This window comes from Sparus aurata, chromosome 13 (assembly GCF_900880675.1).
Source record: "Sparus aurata chromosome 13, fSpaAur1.1, whole genome shotgun sequence".
In the NCBI taxonomy this organism is placed as follows: Eukaryota; Metazoa; Chordata; class Actinopteri; order Spariformes; family Sparidae; genus Sparus; species Sparus aurata.
Window position 1 is genome coordinate 3,995,456 of NC_044199.1, and position 24,005 is coordinate 4,019,460.

Here is a 24,005-nt window from a genome sequence, read left to right on the forward strand (position 1 = left end):
GTCCCCACGTTATACTAGTCCCGTGCGAATAGGGCTTTTGTCAATCGGAAAAAGTTGCATACCATCAACACACAAATTGTCTTTGACGCATGTTACAATATACTGGACATTGTTGTGAAATGGCCCGGATCAACACACGAATCCCGAATTTTAATGGAGAGTTGTTTGACGCAGCTTTTCGAGCAAATGCCGCGTTTATTGACAATTAATTTGTTTTTCATCGCAATCTTCTAATTTGTAAATTTTGTCCTAAGTGTTTTTGTTTGGGGGGGGGGGGGGGCACTTATTTCTCAAATAAATACATTTCTTTATCCAATATCTTTTCATAGGCTTTGTCATGGGCTTGTAGGCAACTTCCTTATTTTCACTTCATGCATTGCGTAGCCTAAATGACTTTTCAATGGGCTGCCCTGTCACTCAACAACCAATCACCGTTGTCACCACCTCTAAGTGCGTCCTTATAAAATGACATCATCCATAGCAACAGAGAGTTACTTCTAGTTTAGGAGTTCACTGTTTTCATAACTAAAAGTATGTCTCAGCTGCTTTGTGAATTACTTTTAAGAAACGACTCCTACATAAAAACTTTTAGTCCGATTTAGGAGTACTCCTAACGTTAAGATAAAAGTCTTTGTGAATACGGGCTCTGTTGTATATCACCTGATACATGTATTCTGCCCACTAGTGGATAATCATTCCACTGCAGGCAGTGGAAGGACTTTTGGGCTTTTTCAAAATGGCCGCTGTCGTTAAATCATTCTCACACTTTTGGCAGGAAAATCTTTGCTAATTTTCAAGAAGTTACAGTAGGAATAACATCTATATTGTAACTAATTTTTTTCAAGTAAATATGTTCTGTATTGAATCAATGCATAATTACTCAATGATTCATTCTTTATATTACAGTTAAACTGTGTTAAAAATGTGTGTATCAAATTTGATACTGCAGGTATTTATCCCTGAATGGTCATGTCACATTTTTGTGATGGAATCAACATCAATCCTACCACAATACAACCACACACTATTTTGCAAGCACTGCACCAGCAATCACCTCTCACATGCCAACTGTGAAGGTATAAGGTGCATTTTTGCCTGAACAAGGACCGAAACTGTTCTTGTGCAGACGACAAGTGAAAAAAAAGACTGTGAAAAGTTTTATGTATAAAAAAACAATGAGAGAAGCTGCCTAATTTGTTCTATATTTTCAAAATGTTATTTGCACAATTTGATTTATATCTAAAATCAACATTGTTTTGAGCAAAAAGTTGCCAAAAACGCCCAATGTATCAAATGTGATACAAAAAATATCTCATAAACAAAATGATATAGAAATTTTATTTTAACTGATTTCGTTAAAAGGTTTTATAAACATCTCAGTTCCAAAAAATTAGAATTTTCTGACAATGTTTTGATGGGTCAGGCTTTATAGGGCTAAATATTCTCAACATTTCTGAACAACTTGTAACTTTTTTAACTGAAACTTAAATAATGTTCAAAGATGTGCACAGTACACTGTTAACACAGATTAAAATAATATCACAGACAATAACAAACCAGTAAAGTTATAAAACCTTCATGTTTGTCAGTCACAGACCTGCATTCTCTTTTTCTAGGTCACTTGTTTTGCTCTCGGTTGTCGTCAGTCTAGTTCCCAAAGATGTCAGTTCTGTGGCTTGGACTGAAAAACATGAGTTTGATGTATTTTTATGAAGGGTTGAATACATTTCTAACAAAGCTTGAAATACACAAACTGTGTTTTGTCATTAATTAAATATAGCATAATTATCTCATCCATACCACGTGGATTGTTACAGCTTTATTATGGAGCTCGCAAAAAATTCATTGTTTCACTTCATCACCTGCATTTTCTCTCTCCAGCTGGTCAATCCTGGACTTGCTGATGAGAAGTTCACTCTCACTGCTGCTCAGTCTGGTCTGCAGGTCTGGAGTTAATGTAATGACAGTGAATCACAGAACAGAGCAGACATCAAAATATCAAACTGTTAACATGCTCAATACATTTACAATACAGATTCTCATCTTATCTCCAGAATGAATACTTAAAAATGTTCACACAGTCCACCACTTTGGATTGTCACGAGTTTATGAACACACTTCATGTTCTCCAAAGGATGGATCCCACCGTGGCGCCCTGACGTCTCTTCTCGCGCCCCCAGGAGGCCAAAATGTGTGCTATTGAGAAATTATCTCAACAGCTGCTGGATTAATTACCTCAAACTTTGTTACACACACTCATGTTCCCCTCAGGATGAACAGTAATCAATTGTTGGTCTCTTCACATTTCATCTAGTTCCATCACGTGAGAGTGTGGATCCCCGAGTGCAAACTAACAGGAAGGCTTGAGGAGCGGTCCACCATTACTCTCCTGCCTGTTTCGTCTCACTCAGGGATTTACATTTTTATTGTACCATGACGGCGAGGCGCCGAAGATACAGCGGCAAACGTGAGTTGTTCAAAAACCTTCTTTTTAGTAAACTCTGTGTACACAAACAATGTTCTCAATGCTCGTGTTCATGTGTAGAGACCCTGGTGACACTACGAGCAAAGTTTAATGTTGTGTTGAGCCTTCTTAGTGTTTTAGAAATAGAGATTTTGATGCCAGCGTCAGAGTGCCCCAGCGCTCCATTGAAACTTAGCTCGCCCGAAAATGAAACTACAGTAAATCTTAAAAGTGCCTGATTCTTCGTAATTATGCTTTTACACAAAGGTTTGACTCATATACATTCCCAAATAAAGCCTTGGTTTCTTTTGGGCGAGAGTTTCACTTTGAGTGGAACATGATCATCACTGAACAGGAAAAGTAATCAGTCTGTACCTGAATTCTCTCTCTGCAGCAGCTCCACGTGAACATTGAGCTCCACCACCATGTCTCTCAGTGCCCTCAGCTCCGTCCAGATGTCACAGGTGGTTTGCTTTGTGATCTGCTCGGTCGATTCCTCAGCTGGATCTTTTGGATCTGTGTTCTGGTTGATTTCATTCACCTCACCGAGGCCTCCAGCCTCCCCCTGAGCCCCTGATCCACACAGACCGAGCAGCAACAACAGCAAACCAACAACAACCCTCATCGTCTCCACAAAGGTACAGTGGTAGAGTGGGTCTGTCTTATATTGTCTCCAAACTTCAGCTGGCTGAACGAATGGGAAAAACAACAACAGTCCAATTTAAACAATTGATGGCACAATGTCTAAAGTCCATGGCACAGGTGTTTTTAGTGTGTGTAGATAATCACAGTATGTGTACAGAATGCTGACAACATCAGCTATCCAATAAACAATTATTGTTTTACTGCACATGTTGTAGGCTGTTTCATGGACTTAGTGCAGGCTGCTCTACTTGTTAGGTCAAATGTTTGTCAGAATTTCAAACCAGAATCAGCAGCTACTGCAGGTGATGAAGAGTATAGTTTCTGGGCTTTTCTTCTCAAAGGTGTCGGTGTGTAGTTTGATCATAAAATGATTCTGCGGAGGCAAGGCTGGATGGAATGATGAAGCAGTCTTTATTAAAACAGAATCTAGCGCTTTGAGTCCGGATCAGAAGCGGCCACGTTCTGATATTGTCAAATCTGTGAACAAAACGATGCCAAAATGCTTTGCCCACTGCCCCATGAAAACCTCAGCCTTTGCTCTTAGGAGTTTTACCAAGTGCCACTTAAAATTTGCAGTTCTTATTTTCAGAACTTATAAAAGTTCTTCTGACTTCAAATCTTTTGGATTTGATGAAATGATGAATATACTGCTCAGAGCTCAATCAGTCTATTAAAGAAACATGATTAGCATGTTGTCATACTTCCCAGCATTCATTGTTTCAGAGTTCTCCTGAGATCCTCTTTTCATAGAGCCTGTAATAGGCGACATTTTGTGATGAATCATGTTTGTTTACTTGGACCGTAATGAAAAGATTGTTGTCCATGATGAAGGTTAGAACTGGATTCAGTACCTCGGCCCTCCTGTTGACCTGGACCTCAGTTTTTAAAGCTGATACAAATACGTGGATTTCTCAGTGAAGGTCTCAGATGATTCGATGAAATCTCTGTGCTGGTAAAAAAACAAAAGTTGGGTCGTAGAACATTTAAACTGTACTGTGTCAACACTGTGTTTATTAATACACACACATAGACAAACAATCACAGACACACACTGATCCTGATGCTGAGGCCTTCTAGTGTGACTGAGGGTTATCTGCAGGGTGGCCGCAGGGTTGTAAAAGGTAGGGAAAGGTAGTAAATTAAATTAAGCCAAATTAAGGCCAGTAAAAAGTAGTAAACGTCATCTGACGAGGTAGTAATTTTTCGAGCCTCCATCCAACTGGGCCTATGCTTTTTTCAATTTGTTTAACTTTCGTGCAGACCATTAGATTATTAAACTTTCGTGAATTTATTTCTATGTTGCAAGTTGGACCTGAATGGTAGGAATGATGTCACGTGCATTGGTCATGTGCATGCGCGTTGATAGCAACTAGTAGCCAGCTAACGTTGGCGAGTTCTAATGTTGGTCTGCTTGTTTTGCTAACTGAGGGTAGGACCGCCGGGCCACCGGACCACCATTAACCACCAATAGGTTTTAACAGACCAACTTCGTCAGCTTATCTGTGAATTCTCTGGCATTCTTCTGGGCAATAGTTGTCTTCTGCCAGTGAAGTTGGTGCGGTGGAGAAAACGATTTATCCAACCAGCAACTCCTCATCTCTGCTGTCACTCACAGTGGCGGACATTTGTTTCGCCATCGCCCTGATCATTTTGCGGGACACTCTTTCGTGGCGTGCCCGTTTGCTGATAACTCATTCCCGCATGTTTATCTCAGGCTCCTCGCTAGCCTTCTTTCTCCCTTCAGCAGGCAGCCTGGCCCTGTTGCTGTCCTCCTCGGACAGACGCTGAAGCTCAGTTTTATTTTTTTGCCAATCTCTCCCTCTCTTGGGGTCGACAGAGAAACATCTAGCGGCTGCTTCTCCCGAGTTTTCCTCTGCATATTTTAAGACAGAAAGTTTGCTGCACCGGAGTCATGGCGATCATCACTGTGATGGCTGACAGAAGCAAGCACGATAAGTGAAAAAGGCGAAGAAAAAAATCGTGCAGTGTCAGTGGTCCTGTCTTCTTACTTGTAGTTTGTTTTTTTTAAATAAATAAGACTCTGTATTAATTTGGAACCGGCGGTTATTTACCAAAATATACACCTCCGCCCGGCGCTTAAAGGGGACCAAATGATGTGTTTTATAATGTGTTTATGTGTAACAGCTGCTAATGTATGTAACGCTGTTACTGTGATGACACATGACAGTTAAATATTGAATCTGTCTATTATAACCACATCCTGACATGGAACTGTGATTTTTGATAATCTAAGTACTGATAATAGCAATCATGACAAAAAATTAACAAAGACTGCAGATCACGATAAGAAGCTGCAACTGGCAGTGAGCTGCTCTCTTTTCTTTTAGCAGTTACAGCCCGTCGTGCTGTCGTGCGGGTAGTAAAACATTTTGTGAAGGTAGTAAAAAGGTAGTAAATTCATCTTAAGAATCTCTGTATACACCCTGACCTGATTAAATTCAGTGAGTTCAACTTTTTCTTCACTCTGTCTCACTTGTATCTCATAATCTCTGATGTATTAGGCTTATACATTAATATAGATACTGGACTCTGTTTGAACATTGTGATTGTCTTTTACATCCCAATAATGATTTTGTTTTTGTCTCGTACATTATTTAAAGTCCAGAGAAAGTTAATATCTGTTCTCTGGAGCCCTCTGGTGGTTCCCTGAATACTTCTACTCAGTTTGGACGATACAAAGATCCTTCAGACTGCTGAACTGTGGTCAGGGGTCAAAGGTCAGGGGTCAGATATTCATACATTCAAATTTGACTGACTCAGATTGTGAAGGTTTTGTTTTTCGACTACTAATCATACTTTACTTTTAGTAGTTTTATTTTGTTTTGTCTACTTTAGATACATTATTATTTACAATTCTTGTATTTGCGGTTGTTTTGACATAAACTCTCATAAGTGTGCACATTGTGCACTTGCATCACTCAGTCACTAGAACTAACTTCCACTGTGTTTATTTTGATGCAGATCTTCAACCAAATGCAGTATTTTCACAATGTATGTTGATATGTACCAACAGTTGATTGGAAGTGTTCAGGCCACACACCCTCTCAGGTCTGTTCAAACTCTTTGATGCAGTACAAATCTTTCACCACCAGAGGGCGGTATTACTCTGATATACAGAGAGAGTCAGCTGCAGTAAATCACACAGACTTTGTAGTAACTTCATGTTGTGTTGAAGTAAAAATGGAGGGTCATCTAATTTATTTTAATAAGGAGGCCTGAGATGCAAAAGGTCAGAATGAGACTCATGTAGTGAATCTATAAAACTCATCTCAGGCTTCACAGCCAACAGTCAATGATAACAAACAGAATCCAAACACTTGAATGCAACTTTGATTTATTTAAAATTGTTTTCATATGATGAAACAAGTAAGACTTAGAATCACATTATTTGATACATGCAGTGAATGTACAGAAAGTTGTCCTGGAGGCAGCAGTGCTGAGATATATCAGCATTTTATAAAGATTCACAGTTCAGCCAATAACAACAGGGTTTGTGACAAATCAGTCACACAGCAGCCTGAACAACATCCTCACAGTGTGAAGAGAAGGGAGCCACTGAAGGTGCTGTAATTATCCCCGTCATCATAGATAGAATGGTCTGATGGGAGAACCAGGTGAATTTCATCTTCTGCTGTCAGCTCCAACACCAGAGAGTTAGTGAAATACTCAGTAACCCTATCATTGTTGTTATGCTCCCAATTAGCCATAATCCTTTGGTTGTTCTTGTACACTCGTACACCTATACGACCAGCATAGAAACCAAACCCAGTGAACTGGAGATAGTAGACACCTTTGACTGGTGCTGTGAAGAAACCTACAGAGTGAGAGCAGAAAATGAAAAACAGGAACAACTGATGTATGTAAAATGTCCACATGTGAGCTGCAGTATGTTACCTGTAGATGGATTGTAAGCATTGCCAATGTTGGTGAAGACCTTGCTGTATTTCAGTGTGATGTCTGTGTTGTATGGTCCAAGAGTTCCTGCATCAGTCAGAGCTGTGTAGAAGGCCACCTTTGGTTTCTCTGATGATACAAAGAAGAACATCGGTATCGCTAAACTTAACTTGGACGAAGTGTGTGTGTGTGTGTGTGTGTGTGTAGATACAACCCTCACCTGCATTTTCTCTCTCCAGCTGGTCAATCCTGGACTTGCTGATGAGAAGTTCACTCTCACTGCTGCTCAGTCTGGTCTGCAGGTCTGGAGTTAATGTAATGACAGTGAATCACAGACAGACATCAAAATATCAAACTATCAACACGAACAACACATTATTTACAGTATCTTGACCCATATTTTCTCTGTCTGTCTGAGTGCTAAAACTATTGTTTCTTTTATGATCAGACCATATACTGACACAAAAAGTAGTTTTCCATGTTGTCCAAAACAATAAATGCGATTGTTACACAAATTATTCACACAAATAATTTTTCATCCAACACCTGTGTAGTTAAGGTGTTCTTTAGGCAACATAAACTGTTCTTAATTTGAGGTGAAGGTTGTCAGTGTGATACCTGCATTCTCTTTTTCTAGGTCACTTGTTTTGCTCTCGGAGGACGTCAGTCTGCTTTCCAAAGATACCAGTTCTGTGGCTTGGACTGAAAAACAGAGGAAGTTTGATTTTGTTTGTGAATGCGTAAATTAATTTCTTATGATACAAAAACACAAAACAATGAGCTCTATTATATTTTTTATTCAATGATGCTGTCATCCATGTTGATTTCTGAACCTTTATTGTTGGAGCTCACAATAAGTTTTTAGTGCACTGACACACTTCATTCAAACTCTTCAAGGAAAACATGATCAACATCCATATAAATTGTGATAAGTCTGATCATCTCTTGATGTTTCCAACAGCGCCATCTTGTTCGTTTTTACTACCCTCTCAGCTTGTTCATGGCCAAAAATGGCCACCAACAGATTGAGTCTGTAGTTTTTGGGATTTTGTATGTTTTTTGATGCTTTTACTGCATAAAATGTTTAATTAATATCAGTTCTTGTCCTAAGTACAAAAAATTAATTCATTTTTAATTTTTTAACCCCTCAAATGCCAATTTGTTTGCACAATGCGCTTGTTGGAAAACTACCACAAAAATGATCACTGCCTATCTTCTTAGTGCTACCGGTTTATCTTGTATTATCAATAACACAGTCTGAGATATGTAACTGATTAACACCAACATTGATTATCATGCATTGTTATTTTTGTGCAGGGAAGGCAAAGTAGAAAAAACTCCCTCTCAGCTTGTTCGTGGCCAAAAGTGTCCACCTCCTGTTTACATTTTCAAAATGCTATAAAACTAATATATATACAGTATATATTGAAAAAATTCCATTTTTTTTTTACCAGTTTTTTAAATTTGCATCAGTCCTGGTCATGAAAACTAAAATTTCATTCAAATTCAGAATTTTAACCCTTTAAATGCCTATTAGATAACATAATGCTGATGAGTTGTAAGGGAGAATAGCATTAAATCACCATGTTTTTGCAAAATAATATATGCTACCTGTATTATTCTTTAACCATCATTGCAGCTTAATGTGTGTCAATAATAAGCAGTATCAATGATTTTTATGCTTCATTAGTTTTTTGTGCAGTGACAGAAAAACATAAAAACTCCCTCTCAGCTTGTTCGTGGCCAAAAGTGTCCACCTCATGTTTACATTTCTAAAATGCTATAAAACTAATACATATATAAAAATAATTCCACTTTTTTTTCCCAGTTTTTTAAATTTGCATCAGTCCTGGTCATGAAAACTAAAATTTCATATAAATTCTGAATTTTAACCCTTTAAATGCCTATTAGATAACATAATGCTGATGATTTATAAGGGAGAATAGCATTAAATCACCATGTTTACATGGTGATTTAATAAAAACTCCCCCTTAGCTTATGCATGGCCAAAAGTGTCCACCTCCTGTTTGCTTACAAAATGCTATATACAAACACTATATACTGAAAATATTTGCTCCTTTTTTCAAATTTGACATCAGTCCTGATCATGAAATCCAAAATTTTAATCAATTCCAGAATTAACTGGGTCGTTTTCCCATGTAAATCTCCATGCTCCAGGCATAGGAGGTTGCCACATCACAGGTGAACCAGATTTTAATGCCATACTGTGAAAGCTTGTTGGGAATATATTGTAGATGTCAGTGGTGTGCATGGGGGGGTGGGCAGTGGCCTAATTGTTCGAAAATGCACACTAAAGTGCCCTCTTGAGTGCCAAAATGCGTGCTAAAGTGCCCTCTTGGGAGCCAAAAAGTGCGTTGAAGCACCATCTTGGGAGCCAAAACGCGCTCTGAAGCGCCCTCTTGGGAGCCAAAAAGTGCGTTAAAGTGCCCTCTTGATTGGCAAAACACAACAAACTGCCCCCTTGGCTGGTTAAAACATGATAAACTGCCCTCTTGGGTGACAAAATCAGGCACTAAAGTGCCCTCCTCGGAGCCAAAACGCGCGCTACTGTGCCCTCTTCAGTCGCAAGAACTTGCTGTATGTGCCCTTTTTTTGCCTTTCGCCCCTGCCTTTCAAAAGGTCTGTGCACGCCACTGGTCGAAGTCCACAATGACCTATGAATGCAACAAGCTGCTCGTCAACACACACACATCAACCCCTGGATTAAATAAGAGGGGGAGGCAAGCAACCCACTTTTCCCACAGGATGCGAAATGCAGCGAGTTTATCATTCCTGAAGCGTCCTGGGTGGGAGAGCCTGTCATCAAAGCAGATGTTAGCGCTGATCTGAGTGAAGCTGTAGAGGGGCATCGTGGCACAAAACGTGGCCCGTCCTGTCTTGGCATCCCACATGCCACGTGTTGCTTCATGTCTTGAGTGGTAGACGCCAGCCAGAGTCAGAATCCCAATGTAGACTCTCATCTCCACTTCATCCACATTCTTCCAATCCTCACACCTTCGCCTCCCATGCAGGTTTGTGTTGGTGCACAGCAGCTGAATGATCTCCTCTGTAATAAAATGGTCAAAGGCAGACCTCAGGTTGCTGATATGGGCAACTGCATACAGGGTGGGCCCTGGGGTGAAACCAGTGGATACTGGATTGTGGTGCAGGGTCTCTTCAGCAGTGGGAAACCACATTATTTTCCCATGACGAGACATCCACTCACCCGCCAGCCCCTCTGTCTCTGCCATCAGCTGATCGGCCTCCATCGCTGTGTCTGTACTGTCCTCTTCCCCTGAGGAAGAGGAACCAGGCACTGGCTGGAAGTCGTCATCAGTGGTGTTGCTGTCATCCACCGAGGAAGGTGTCCAATCATCTTCAGGAGAGGACGTGTCCTCATCTTGGGTAGAAGATTTCTCCTCCTCAACCGCAGAGGATTTCTCCCCATCTTTACTCTCTGAGCCCATTACATACTCAAGTGCTTCAGTCAGGGCATATGACCTTCTTGCCATCTTGCAGATAAAGAAGGATCTGGGAGCTGATAGGCTCACTTAAAGCATTAGTACTGACTGCACCTGCAAAAACTCCAGGACAGATTTATAAACAGTGTCAGACTTTGTTTTTGTTTCCCCAGAAGCCAGAGGTCAAGATGACCTGTGATCCTTTTTTTTGGAGAGCAGCTATTTGAGAATGTAAAGGCTATTGTGTAGTTGTGTGTGGCATTTTTTTATGAAAAGATCAAAGTTACAGGTGTTTTCAACCTGTGCATCACAGCCAGGTTTGCCTTGGAAACTCAAAGCTCAATAACCTGTACCAAGAGTAATTCACCAAAACTTGTATGGTATGATACACTGTAATTTATGTCACTTTATCTTGCTAATAATACATTTTTTTTTCATGCACAAACACACATCATTACCTGACATCCTTAGGATCACACCTATGTCAAAATTGTGTCATTCATTTGCTCCATTGGAGTGCAGGAAGCCATCATACGCCCCTAGTGGAAACTAAGAATATTAACTGAAATTGCTCCCTTGCCCAAAAATGGACAAATGACACAATCTGGTAAAAAACATTAAAAACTAAAATTTTCAAATGTTGGGTTTAGAATGAAAGCTATTTTACCTAAATTATATGATTTTATACTGTAAATCACAAGGAATTAAAACATGTGGTTTTAATGGGTTTCAATTGGCCAAAAGTGTCCACGATAGAGCCATAAGGTACAATTGTAGATACACAGTATAATATTGACATATTTAAAGAGCAGGTTTTGAAAATTGAAAGATCAGCCAAAAATCCAGACCCTTGGGAAATATCATTCCATATGCATTAACACAGCTAAAATGATCAACAAAAAGGAAGTGAGGTGGACACAAATGGCCAGCATAGAGTCCAGAGGGATATATATATATATATATATATATATATATATATATATATATATATATATATATATATATATATGTATATGTTAGTGATGAAATGCATTGTTACAGCTTTATTCTGGAGCTCACAATAAATTCATCATTTCACTTCATCACCTGCATTTTCTCTCTCCAGCTGATCAATCCTGGACTCACTGCTGCTCAGTCTGGTCTGCAGGTCTGGAGTTAATGTAATGACAGTAAATCCCAGAACAGATCAGACATCAACATATAACTGCATGTACAACAATCATGTAAAGTGACTTGACTCTCATCTTATCTGCTCAACTCATCATACTGAATTTAAAATTACAGCAAGAAATCATTATTTATACAGTTTTACAGTGATATTTTGTTAAGTAAAATTGACTCATATTGTTAAAACTTTATAGATATGTGGTTTGGAATTCTCAACCAACCAAGCTGTCTATAAGATAATTGAAAATAATTCCACCTTTATGAGCTGCAAAAGGAAGAGTGACTAACAAATTAATGCATCAACAATGATGATTGAATAGTATAATATATATTATATTGACATGTGACATTCTTCATAGTGAGAATTAAAATCATTGTATCATATCATGTTTGCTCTCAGTGGTATCTGTCATGATATGAAGTTAAATTATCCAAATCATATCCATGTTTAAAGCTTTTTTCTTGAGCTCACAGAAAGTACAGTATTACACTGACACACTTCAGTGGAACATGATCATCAGTGAACAGGAAAAGTAATCAGTCTGTACCTGAATTCTCTCTCTGCAGCAGCTCCATGTGAACATTGAGCTCCACCACCATGTCTCTCAGTGCCCTCAGCTGCGTCCAGATGTCAGAGGTGGTTTGCTTTGTGGTCTGCTTAGTCGATTCCTCAGCTGCATGTTTTGGATCTGTGTTCTGGTTGATCTCAGCCACCTCTCCGAGGCCTCCAGCCTCCCCCTGAGCCCCTGATCCACACAGACCGTGCAACAACAACAGCAAACCAACAACAACCCTCATCGTCTCCACAAAGGTACAGTGGTAGAGTGGGTCTGTCTTATATCGTCTCCAAACTTCAGATGGAAGAATTAATGGGAAAACAACAGCTGTCCTATTCAAACGATCGAAGGCGCAACGTCTAAAGTCCATGGCACAAGTGTTTTTAGGGCATGTAGATTATTACAATATGGGTACAGAATGCTGATAACATCAACTATCCAGTAAAAGATTATTGCATCATTGCACATGTTGTAGGCTGTTTCGTAGCCTCACTGCAGGCTGCTCTACATGTTGGGTTAAATGTTTGTCAGAATGTCAAACTAGGATCAGAAGCAACTGCATGTGATGTAAGAGCAAAGTGTTCATTCTCATTTGTAAGAGCCAGCATGTATCATGCATGAGGTGCAACAGCTAAACTCCATCGGTCATCGGTCAGGACTTTTTGTTAATTAATGTTCATCTAATTGTGCAAGCAGTAAATTAAACGCAGTTCAGATTCATATAGTCCAGTTGTTTGGAATAAGGCAGCAACCCTCCAGATAAATCCTGAGCTCCATCGGAGCTGTCTCAAAGTTTTATTTAAGAAACTGAAAGTTTGATTCTGGTTCCTCTGGAGAGTTTCCTCTGTCCTGTCAAGTTTATAACTACAGTTTTTCCTTTTGCGGTTTAAATGTGCAATGATATTTGCTGCTGTGAAGTTACTGAGTGCATGGAAACGACTAAAATGACTGAAAGCAGCCTCTCTGATCATTAAAGCAGGGTGTACATGTGGTGCCAACCCATCCATGTAGGTTCATGTTAATATCTGAATGATGCACCTTTTAAAAAGCAGGAAAAATAGTGCACTACTGACTCATAGACATGTTTTTCACTTTCTGCTGCCTGACCACACCTCATAGTACATTTGCTACTTGCACAATGTGGACGCTGGTTGTAAAAATGACAACTGCATCAGTCAGAGTCCAGTTTGTCCAGTTTGTGCTGGTGTTAGATCGGCAACAAGTGTTTTTGTTCATGATAATTTTGACTCAACACTGTAAACAAAAAAAATATAATTGGATCTATGGATCTTTTCCTGATAACTTAGCATAATGTTAATACACAAGTTGTAAACACAAAGTTCATTAGACTTAAAATTTGCAGTTCTTATTTTCAGAACTTATAAATAAAAGTTCTTATGACTTCAAGTTTTTTTGACTGAAAATGATGAAATGATGAAACTGCTCAGAGCTCAATCAGCCTATTAAAGAAACACGATTAGCATGTTATCATACTTCACTGTTGTTTACTTGGACCGTAATGAAAAGACTGTTGTCCATGATGAAGGTTAGAACTGGATTCAGTACCTCGGCCCTCCTGTTGACCTGGACCTCAGTTTTTAAAGCTGATATAAATAAATGGATTTCTCAGTGAAGGTCTCAGATGATTCGATGAAATCTCTGTGCTGGTAAGAAAAACAAAAGTTGGGTCGTAGAACATTTAAACTGTACTGTGTCAACACTGTGTTTATTAATACACACACATAGACAAACACTCACAGACACACTGATCCTGATGCTGAGGCCTTCTAGTGTGACTGAGGGTCATCTGATTAAACTCAGTGAGTGAGTTCAACTTTTTCTTCACTCTGTCTCACTTGAATCTCATTATCTCTGATGTATTAGGCTTATACAATAATATAGATACTGTCCTCTGTTTGAACATTGTGATTGTCTTTCACATCCTAGTAATGATTTTGTTTTTGTTTCGTACATTATTTAAAGCCCAGAGAAAGTTAATATCTGTTCTCTGGAGCCCTCTGGTGGTTCCCTGAATACTTGAACTCAGTTTGGACGATACAAAGATCCTTCAGACTGCTGAACTGTGGTCAGGGGTCAAAGGTCAGGGGTCAGATATTCATACATTCAGCTGACTCAGATTTGATTATGTTTTTTTCTCTATTTGAGATGCATTTTTATTTTTACATTAAGCATTCAAATATGAAAATGAAGGATCATCTACATCATTTTGAATAAAGAACGGCTGAAATGAGACTCATGTAGTGAATCAATGAAACCTCTCTCAGGCTTTACAGCCTACAGTCAGTGAGAACAGACAGAAACACTTAAATGCAACTTTGATTTATTTGAATGTTGTTTTCATGTGACGACACAAAAGTGAAGTCAGATTGAGAATCACATTATTTGATTCATGCAGTGAATGTACAGAAAGTTGTCCTGGAGGCAGCAGTGCTGAGATATATCAGCATTTTATAAAGATTCACAGTTCAGACAATAACAACAGGGTTTGTGACAAATCAGTCACACAGCAGCCTGAACAACATCCTCACAGTGTGAACAGAAGGGAGCCACTGAAGGTGCTGTGGTTATCAATGTTGTCAAAGATAATATATCCTAGTTTGAGAACCAGGGAAATTTCATCTCCTGCTGTCAGCTCCAACACCAGAGATTTAGTAAAATACTCAGGAACGTTATCATTGCTAGTCTCCCAGGTAGACATAATCTTTTTGTTGTTCTTGTACACATATACACCTGTATAACCAGGAATTACACTATACCCAGTGAACTGGAGATAGTAGACACCTTTGACTGGTGCTGTGAAGAAACCTACAGAGTGAGAGCAGAAAATGAAAAACAGGAACAACTGATGTATGTAAAATGTCCACATGTGAGCTGCAGTATGTTACCTGTAGATGGATTGTAAGCATTGCCAATGTTGGTGAAGACCTTGCTGTATTTCAGTGTGATGTCTGTGTTGTATGGTCCAAGAGTTCCTGCATCAGTCAGAGCTGTGTAGAAGGCCACCTTTGGTTTCTCTGATGACACAAAGAAGAACATCTGTATCATTAAACTTAAGCTGGACTAAATGAGAAATGTGTGTGTGTGTGTGTGTGTGTTGATGAGTTTATACAATCCTCACCTGCATTTTCTCTCTCCAGCTGGTCAATCCTGGACTCACTGCTGCTCAGTCTGGTCTGCAGGTCTGGAGTTAATGTAATGATAGTGAGTCACAGAACAGACCAACACATTGTTTACAGTAACTTTAACTCTCATCCCTTCTGTTGAACCAGCGCTCACAATGATGAGCAAAACTATCATAAATGTCCATCACAAGGTTAAATCACAATGTGGCTCTTACTGTCCAAACAAGTGCAGACAAGTGTGCCACATTGGTATATTTATTTGCCTTTCTTACTCTACAGATGAACGTGTCTCTGAACATGAAAGGGAAAGCATGGGGGAGGAGGGGACAGGAACCAGTAAAGATCCAGTTACAGGTGCACTATTGGATCATGTTGTGGGGCTTTGAAGTAAAGTACGAGTGTTGAGTGATTTGCAATATTTCTAAAAACAGGCGATTAAGATCAATTATGTGTCTTGTGAATATTACATTGATTCATCAATTGCCATCGTCCATATAAACTATAATCAGTCTGATCATTTCTTGATGTTTCCAGTAACGCCATCATCAGGTCGACACTTTGACCAATGACTAATAACTAAATACTTTCAACATGTTTTTAGCTTTTTTATCAAAGAGACTTAAACTAAAATTGCATTCAATGAAACACATGTAATTCTTAACAAAGTTTGCAATAATATCATAGACAATAACAAACCATGAAAGTTATAAAGTGATCTCAGCCACCTCACAGACCGAGCAGCAACAACAGCAAACCAACAACAACCCTCATTGTCTCCACAAAGGCTCATTTTCGAGGGGGTCCTTCCACAAAATGATACACATAGTACAAAGCCAAAACAAAAAAAAAAAGTGAAAACACTTCACAGAACTTATACATGCACACACACACGCTTTCACAGACACAGACAAGGCTCTCCAAACCCCAGCTAATCCACTGACAGCCAAATCTCAGTTCACTAATCAGTTTAGCAGTATTCGTGCTTAGAATGAAAAAGTGAGTGAGAAATGTGAAGAAAATAAAATAACGAAAATAATAGAAATAATAATAGTAACAATAATTGAAAAAATAATAAAAATAAATAAATAATAAGAAAAAGAACAATCACAAACAAGAACAAGGAGTTTGCAAATGGGTTAGAAGTGATGCTTTGAAACCATGAAGCAAAGTAATAGACCTGAGCTGGCATGGGAGATTATTCCAGTCAGACGGAGCTTTGAAGTGGAATGAACGGCGACCAAATTCTTTAAATATTCTAGGAGTGCACAAAAAGAGGTGATCAGTATGTCTTAGGTTGAATTGTGTACTGTTAGGAATTAAAAATTGTTTTAAGTATGAAGGAAGATAAAGTGAATGAATTTAAAAATGAATAGTAACCAGTGGAAAAATCTTCTGGCTTTTGGGTTTAACCAATTCAGAAATTCATAAAGATTAAAGTGGTGAGTTCTATAGGGACATCTCAGAACAAATCTGCAGAGGCTGTTATAAAGCGCGGTGAGAGGACGAAGATTTGCTTCTGTGGTGTTCTGGTAGATGATGTCTGCATAGTCAAGAATAGGGAATATTAATTGTGTTATAATTCTTTTTCTGACCTGTAGTGTGAAACAATCAATGGGACGGTACAGTAATTTCAAGCGACAGTAGATTTTCTTTGTAGTTGAGGCAATGTGTGATTTAAGGGATAATTGAGAATCAAGCAAGAGTCCTAAGTATTTGAATTCAGCTACATTTTCTAGTGGTGCACCATCAAGAGATTTTATGGACCAGTCTTGTGGTAGTGAATCAGATCTGGGGCAGAAAAACATGCTATGTGATTTTTTCTTATAAAATAGAAGCTTATTAGATGAAAACCATTTTTGAACTGAGTTAAAATTGGATTGCAACGAGTGCTGAATTTGTGTAATGATAGGTTTAGATGAGTAAATTACAGTATCATCAGCATAAAGATGTATTTGACAGTCGGAGCAGATTTGTGGAAGATAATTGACAAAAATAGAAAATAAAAGAGGACCCAACGATGAGCCTTGAGGCACACCTTTTGTTATTGATTTCAAGTCAGACAGAGTGCTCTGAAAAGAGACACACTGGCTTCTTTTGTGAAGAAAAGAATTACAAAATAAAACTGACTCTGATGAGAGACCAACAGCATACAGCTTGTCTAGGAGGAGATAGTGATCAACCATATCAAAGGCTTTTGATAGATCAATGAATATGGCACCAGTAGGCATGTTTTTGTCAAAGGAGGATTATATGTCATTGGTGAATTTTGTAAGAGCAGTGGTCGTCGAGAAGTTGGGTCGAAAGCCAGATTGGTGTGGAGAATATTGTAGTTATTGAGATAGTTGGATGATTGGTTAAAAATAAGTTTTTCAAATATTTTTGCAATATGATTGACGATTGAGATGGGTCTATAGTTGTTGATATTTTGGGGGTCACCACCTTTATGTAGACGGGTTACTCTTGCACATTTCCAAGATGAAGGGGTTTCACAGATGGTCAGCGATAGATTGAATAGGTCAGACAGCGGAAAAGATAAGACATGAGAGGCCAATTTAAAGAATTTTATCTCCAGCCCATCCAGGCCACAACTGCCCCCAGAGCTTTAGCCATCAATGACGAAGTGAAGTGTTTCTTGTTTGACAGTTTGATTCAAGGCCTCAGATTATTCAATATGTTCTCTGTGCTGGTGAGAAAATACAAGCTGCTAGGCTAGAGGAACACTTTAACTGTGACACCCTCTCATGTAGTCACAACTGTGTCAACACTGTATTTATTAATACACACACATAGACAAACACTCACAGACACACACTGATCCTGATGCTGAGGCCTTCTAGTGTGACTGAGGGTTATCTGATTAAACTCAGTGAGTGAGTTCAACTTTTTCTTCACTCTGTCTCACTTGTATCTCATTATATCTGATGTATTCGGCTTATTAATTAATATAAATACTGTCCTCTGTTTGAACATTGTGATTGTCTTTTACATCCCAATAATGATTTTGTTTTTGTCTCGTACATTATTTAAAGCCCAGAGAAAGTTAATATCTGTTCTCTGGAGCCCTCTGGTGGTTCCCTGAATACTTCAACTCAGTTTGGACGATACAAAGATCCTTCAGACTGCTGAACTGTGGCCAGGGGTCAAAGGTCAGGGGTCAGATATTCATACATTCAACTTTGAGTGACTCATAGTTGGCAATGTTTTTTCTCTATTTGACATACATTTTTCTTTTTACATTAAACCATCAAATATGAAAATGAAGGGTCATCTAAATCATTTTGAATAAAGAACGGCTGAAATAAGACTCATGTAGTGAATCAATGAAACCTCTCTCAGGCTTTACAGCCAACAGTCAATGAGAACAGACAGAAACACTTGAATGCAACTTTGATTTATTTGAATGTTGGTTCATGTCAGATTGAGAATCACATTATTTGATTCATGCAGTGAATGTACAGAAAGTTGTCCTGGAGGCAGCAGTGCTGAGATATATCAGCATTTTATAAAGATTCACAGTTCAGCCAATAACAACAGGGTTTGTGACAAATCAGTCACACAGCAGCCTGAACAACATCCTCACAGTGTGAAGAGAAGGGAGCCACTGAAGGTGCTCTGGTTACCACTGCTGTCAAAGATGGAATTGCCTGATGGGAGAACCAGGTGAATTTCATCTCCTGCTGTCAGCTCCAACACTAGAGATTTAGTGATATACTTATGAACCATATTGTTGGTATGCTCCCAATTAGCCATAATCCTTTGGTTGTTCTTGTACACATATACAGCTGTATTACCAGCATGGTAACCAAACACAGTGAACTGGAGATAGTAGACACCTTTGACTGGTGCTGTGAAGAAACCTACAGAGGGAGAGCAGAAAATGAAAAACAGGAACAACTGATGTATGTAAAATGTCCACATGTGAGCTGCAGTATGTTACCTGTAGATGGATTGTAAGCATTGCCAATGTTGGTGAAGACCTTGCTGTATTTCAGTGTGATGTCTGTGTTGTATGGTCCAAGATGTCCTGCATCAGTCAGAGCTGTGTAGAAGGCCACCTTTGGTTTCTCTGATGACACAAAGAAGAACATTTAATAATTAATAATTCAAATTAATCACACTAAGTAGGCAGTGTGTGTGTGTGTGTGTGTGTGTGTGTGTGTGTGGATGAGTAGATACAACCCTCACCTGCATTTTCTCGCTCCAGCTGGTTAATCCTGGACTCACTGCTGCTCAGTCTGGTCTGCAGGTCTGGAGTTAATGTAATGACAGTGAATCACAGAACAGAGCAGACATCAAAATATCAAACTGTCAACATGCACAACACATTATTTACAGTATCTTGACTCATATCTTCTCTGTCTGTCTGAGTGCTAAAACTATTGTTTATTCATGATCAGAACATATACTGACAAAATAAGTAGTTTTCCATGTGGTCCAAAACAACAAATGTGATTGTTACACAAATTATTAACTAAAAATCATTTGTCATCCAACACCTGTGTAGTTAAGGTGTTCTTTAGGCAACATAAACTGTTCTTAATTTGAGGTGAAGGTTGTCAGTGTGATACCTGCATTCTCTTTTTCTAGGTCCCTTGTTTTGCTCTCGGAGGACGTCAGTCTGCTTTCCAAAGATACCAGTTCTGTGGCTTGGACTGAAAAACAGAAGAAGTTTGATTTTTGTTTGTGAATGTGGAAATTAATTTCTTATGATACAAAAACACAAAACAATGAGTTCTGTTATATTTTTCAATTAATGATGATTTCATCCAATACATGTTGGTGTTTGAAGCTTTATTGTTGGAGCGCACAATACGTTCTTAGTGCACTGACACACTTCAGTCAAACTCTTCAAGGAAAACATGATCAACATCCATATAAATTGTAATCAGTCTGATCATCTCTTGATGTTTCCAATAGCACCATCATCAGGTCGACACTTTGGCTGATGACTAATTACCTAAATACTTTCAATAAGTTTTTAGCTTTTTTATCAGCTAAAAACGTAATTGTTAATTCTTAACAAAGTTTGCAATAATATCAGAAACAATAACAAACCTGTAAAGTTATAAAACCTTCATGTTTGTCAGTCACAGACCTGCATTCTCTTTTTCTAGGTCACTTGTTTTGCTCTGGGTTGCCGTCAGTCTAGTTCCCAAAGATGTCAGTTCTGTGGCTTGGACTGAAAAACATGAGTTTGATGTATTTTTGTGAATGGTTGAACACATTTCTAAACAAGATTAAAATACACAAACTATGTTTTATCATTGATTAAATGTAGCGTAATTATCTCATCCATACCACGTGGATTGTTACAGCTTTATTCTGGAGCTCACAATAAATTCATCGTTTCACTTCATCACCTGCATTTTCTGTCTCCAGCTGGTCAATCCTGAACCTGCTGATGAGAAGTTCACTCTCACTGCTGCTCAGTCTGGTCTGCAGGTCTGGAGTTAATGTAATGACAGTGAATCACAGAACAGACCAACACATTGTTTACAGTAACTTGAACTGTTGAACTGTAGAACCAGCGCTCACAATGATGTGTAAAACTATTGTAAATGTCCATCACAAAGTTAAATCACAATGTGACACTTACTGTCCAAACAAGTGCAGACAAGTGTGCCACATTGGTATATTTATTTGCCTTTCTTACTCTCCAGATGAACGTGTCTCTGAACATGAAAGGGAAAGCATGGGGGAGGAGGGGACAGGAACCAGTAAAGATCCAGTTACAGGTGCACTATTGGCAGTGTTGGGGAGACTTAAACTACATGTAGTTGAACGACATAGCTTAACTACAATTTGTTGTAACTTGCTGGTAGTTAAACTACATTCATATTTTGTGATGTGTCAAGTAATTTAACTACTTTTTGAGTAATCTTTTGTAGTTGAACTACGCAATATATAAACTACAATTTTTACATTTTTTGTCAACAACATGATTATTTTTATCCATATATATAAAAAAAAAGACTTCTAGGATATACATTTTATTTTATTTTCTTTGAATAAGGGCATGAAACATGTCATGACATGCTAAGCCAACGCTGCCTCACCTGTGGTGTCCAGTGGTGTGCACAAGGGGTTGGGGGGTGGGGGTTGCCTCAATTGTTGAAAAACACACGCTAAAGTGCCCTCTTGGGAGCCAAAATGCATGCTAAAGTGTCCTCTTGGGCGCCAAAACGCATGCTAAAGTGCCCTCTTGGGAGCCAAAACGCACGCTAAAATGCCCTCCTGGTTGGCAAAACACACTTAACTGCCCCCTTGGCTGGTTAAAACATGATAAACTGCCCTCTTGGGAGCCAAAATGCATGTTAAAGTGCCCTTCTTTTCACCCCTGCCTTTCAAAAAGTCTGTGCAAGTCACTGCTCGTGTCAACAAGTGATTCTGTCCTGGCATCTAGTTCTAGTGCCTAAGTGTTAGAGCCTCTGAAGTTCCTGTGATGTTGACCAAAAATGTCAGCTTTTGTTCTTTAAAAAATAAAACTTGAGTTTAGAGGCATATTTCTCCTGGCATGTGAATTTTTTGAAGGCTATTGTGTTCTGCTTCATATACACCATATGATGATTTATTAAATGCTGAGTTAAATGAGTATAATGAGTATAAGTAGTTGCTAAAGCTACTTTTTTACCAGTAGTTTTACAAATTACATTACTCCAGGGGTAAAAATGTAGATTGTTCAAACTACTGCCAGGCTGAACTACATGTAGTTTTACAAGCTATTCTTGGAAAGTAGCTTACCCAACACTGTCAATACCACGTGGATTGTTACAACTTTATTCCGGAGCTCACAATAGATTAATTGTTTCACTTCATCACCTGCATTTTCTCTCTCCAGCTGCTCAGTCCTGGACTCACTGCTGCTCAGTCTGGTCTGCAGGTCTGGAGTTAATGTAATGACAGTGAATCACAGAACAGAGCAGACATCAAAATATAACTGCATGAACAACAATCATGTAAAGTGGCTTGACTCTCATCTTATCTGCTCACCTCATCATACTGAATTTAAAATAACAGCTAGAAGCCATTATTCAAACAGTTAAACAGTCACATTTTGTTAATTCAAATTGACTTAAATGAATCAAATATAATTAAAATGGAATTTACACAAATACAATTAATTACAAGTAATAATAAATCAATGCATTGATCAAAGACAAGTGAATTATATTGAGTCAACTTAATGAAAAAATCTACGTTTACTTAATTGACTGAAATAAACTCAACTAAAGTAAATTATCTCAAATTTTACATGTGTCTTCTATGATATTAATTAAACATAAATGTTAACATTTAATTGTACAACATTAAATAAAAGATAAAACTTTATAGATATGTTCTCAACTGACCAAGCAGTCTATAAAGTAATTAAAAATAACTCCACCTTCATCAGCTGCAACAGAAGACTGACGCACATAAAAATGCATCAATAATGATGATCGAATTATATAATATATATTATATTGGCATGTGAGACTCTTCATAGTTAGTATTAAAATCATTGTATCATATCATGTTTGTCAGTCAAAGACCTGCATTCTCTTTTTCTAGGTCACTTGTTTTGCTCTCGGTTGCCGTCAGTCTAGTTCCCAAAGATGTCAGTTCTGTGGCTTGGACTGAAAAAAAGAAACATATGAGTTTTGTTTGTAAATGGTAAAATTAATTGATGAACTAATTATTTTACTGGACAAAAGTTTTATTGTGGAGCTTCCAATCGTTACATCAGTGCACCGACACTCTTCAGTGGAACATGATCATCAGTGAACAGGAAAAGTAATCAGTCTGTACCTGAATTCTCTCTCTGCAGCAGCTCCATGTGAACATTGAGCTCCACCACCATGTCTCTCAGTGCCCTCAGCTCCGTCCAGATGTCAGGGTAGGTTTGCTTTGTGGTCTGCTGGGTCGATTCCTCAGCTGGATCTTTTGGATCTGTGTTCTGGCTGATCTCAGCCACCTCACCGAGGCCTCCAGCCTCCCCCTGAGCCCCTGATCCACACAGACCGAGCAGCAACAACAGCAAACCAACAACAACCCTCATCGTCTCCACAAAGGTACAGTGGTAGAGTGGGTCTGTCTTATATCGTCTCCAAACTTCAGCTGGCTGAACGAATGGGAAAAACAACAAGTGTTTCTTGTTTGACAGTTTGATTCAAGGCCTCAGATTATTCAATATGTTCTCTGTGCTGGTGAGAAAATACAAGCTGCTACAGGCTGGAGGAACACTTTAACTGTGACACCCTCTCATGTAGTCACAACTGTGTCAACACTGTGTTTATTAATACACACACAGACAAACACTCACAGACACACAATGATCCTGATGCTGCATGTGTGGCTGACTCAACTCAGTGAGTAAAAAGACAAAAGTATTTAAAAAACGTATCCACATCTTTGTTCTCATACAGTGTGAATATTTCCCATGAGCCTCTACACCACAACATCTGCCATCAAAAAATTCATCAGAAAATGCAGACTGTCATATATTTTTCATGCATTTGTAGCAAACAACTGTAAAGTCTTTAAAAAGGTCTTTTCATTCTCAAGCTCTCTTATAGATTAAATAAACATCACAGCATGTATTATTAAGTGCTGTGTCCATGTATTTATAGCTTGCTGGTATTTACTGTCTAACTGTTGTTGCTCAGTCTTTACA

General features: G+C 38.7%; 1 protein-coding gene across 5 annotated transcripts in view; it reads right to left on the minus strand.

The window, feature by feature from the left end:
• Nucleotides 1-24,005, minus strand: part of LOC115594008 (complement C1q-like protein 2) — a 108,408-nt gene that overhangs the window by 79,474 nt on the left and 4,929 nt on the right. The window contains exons 1-3 of one of the 5 annotated variants that reach the window (XM_030437759.1): nt 2,840-3,156; nt 1,863-1,946; nt 1,598-1,681 (exon numbers count right to left, since the gene is read on the minus strand). In XM_030437759.1, coding sequence (XP_030293619.1) covers nt 1,598-1,681; nt 1,863-1,946; nt 2,840-3,089 — 418 coding nt within the window. In that variant the 5' untranslated portion in view covers nt 3,090-3,156. Of the gene's footprint in view, nt 1-1,597; nt 1,682-1,862; nt 1,947-2,839; nt 3,157-7,642; nt 7,727-19,920; nt 20,005-24,005 lie in introns of those variants that run through there. The other 4 variants (XM_030437761.1, XM_030437763.1, XM_030437764.1 and 1 more) reach the window with 4 other exon arrangements.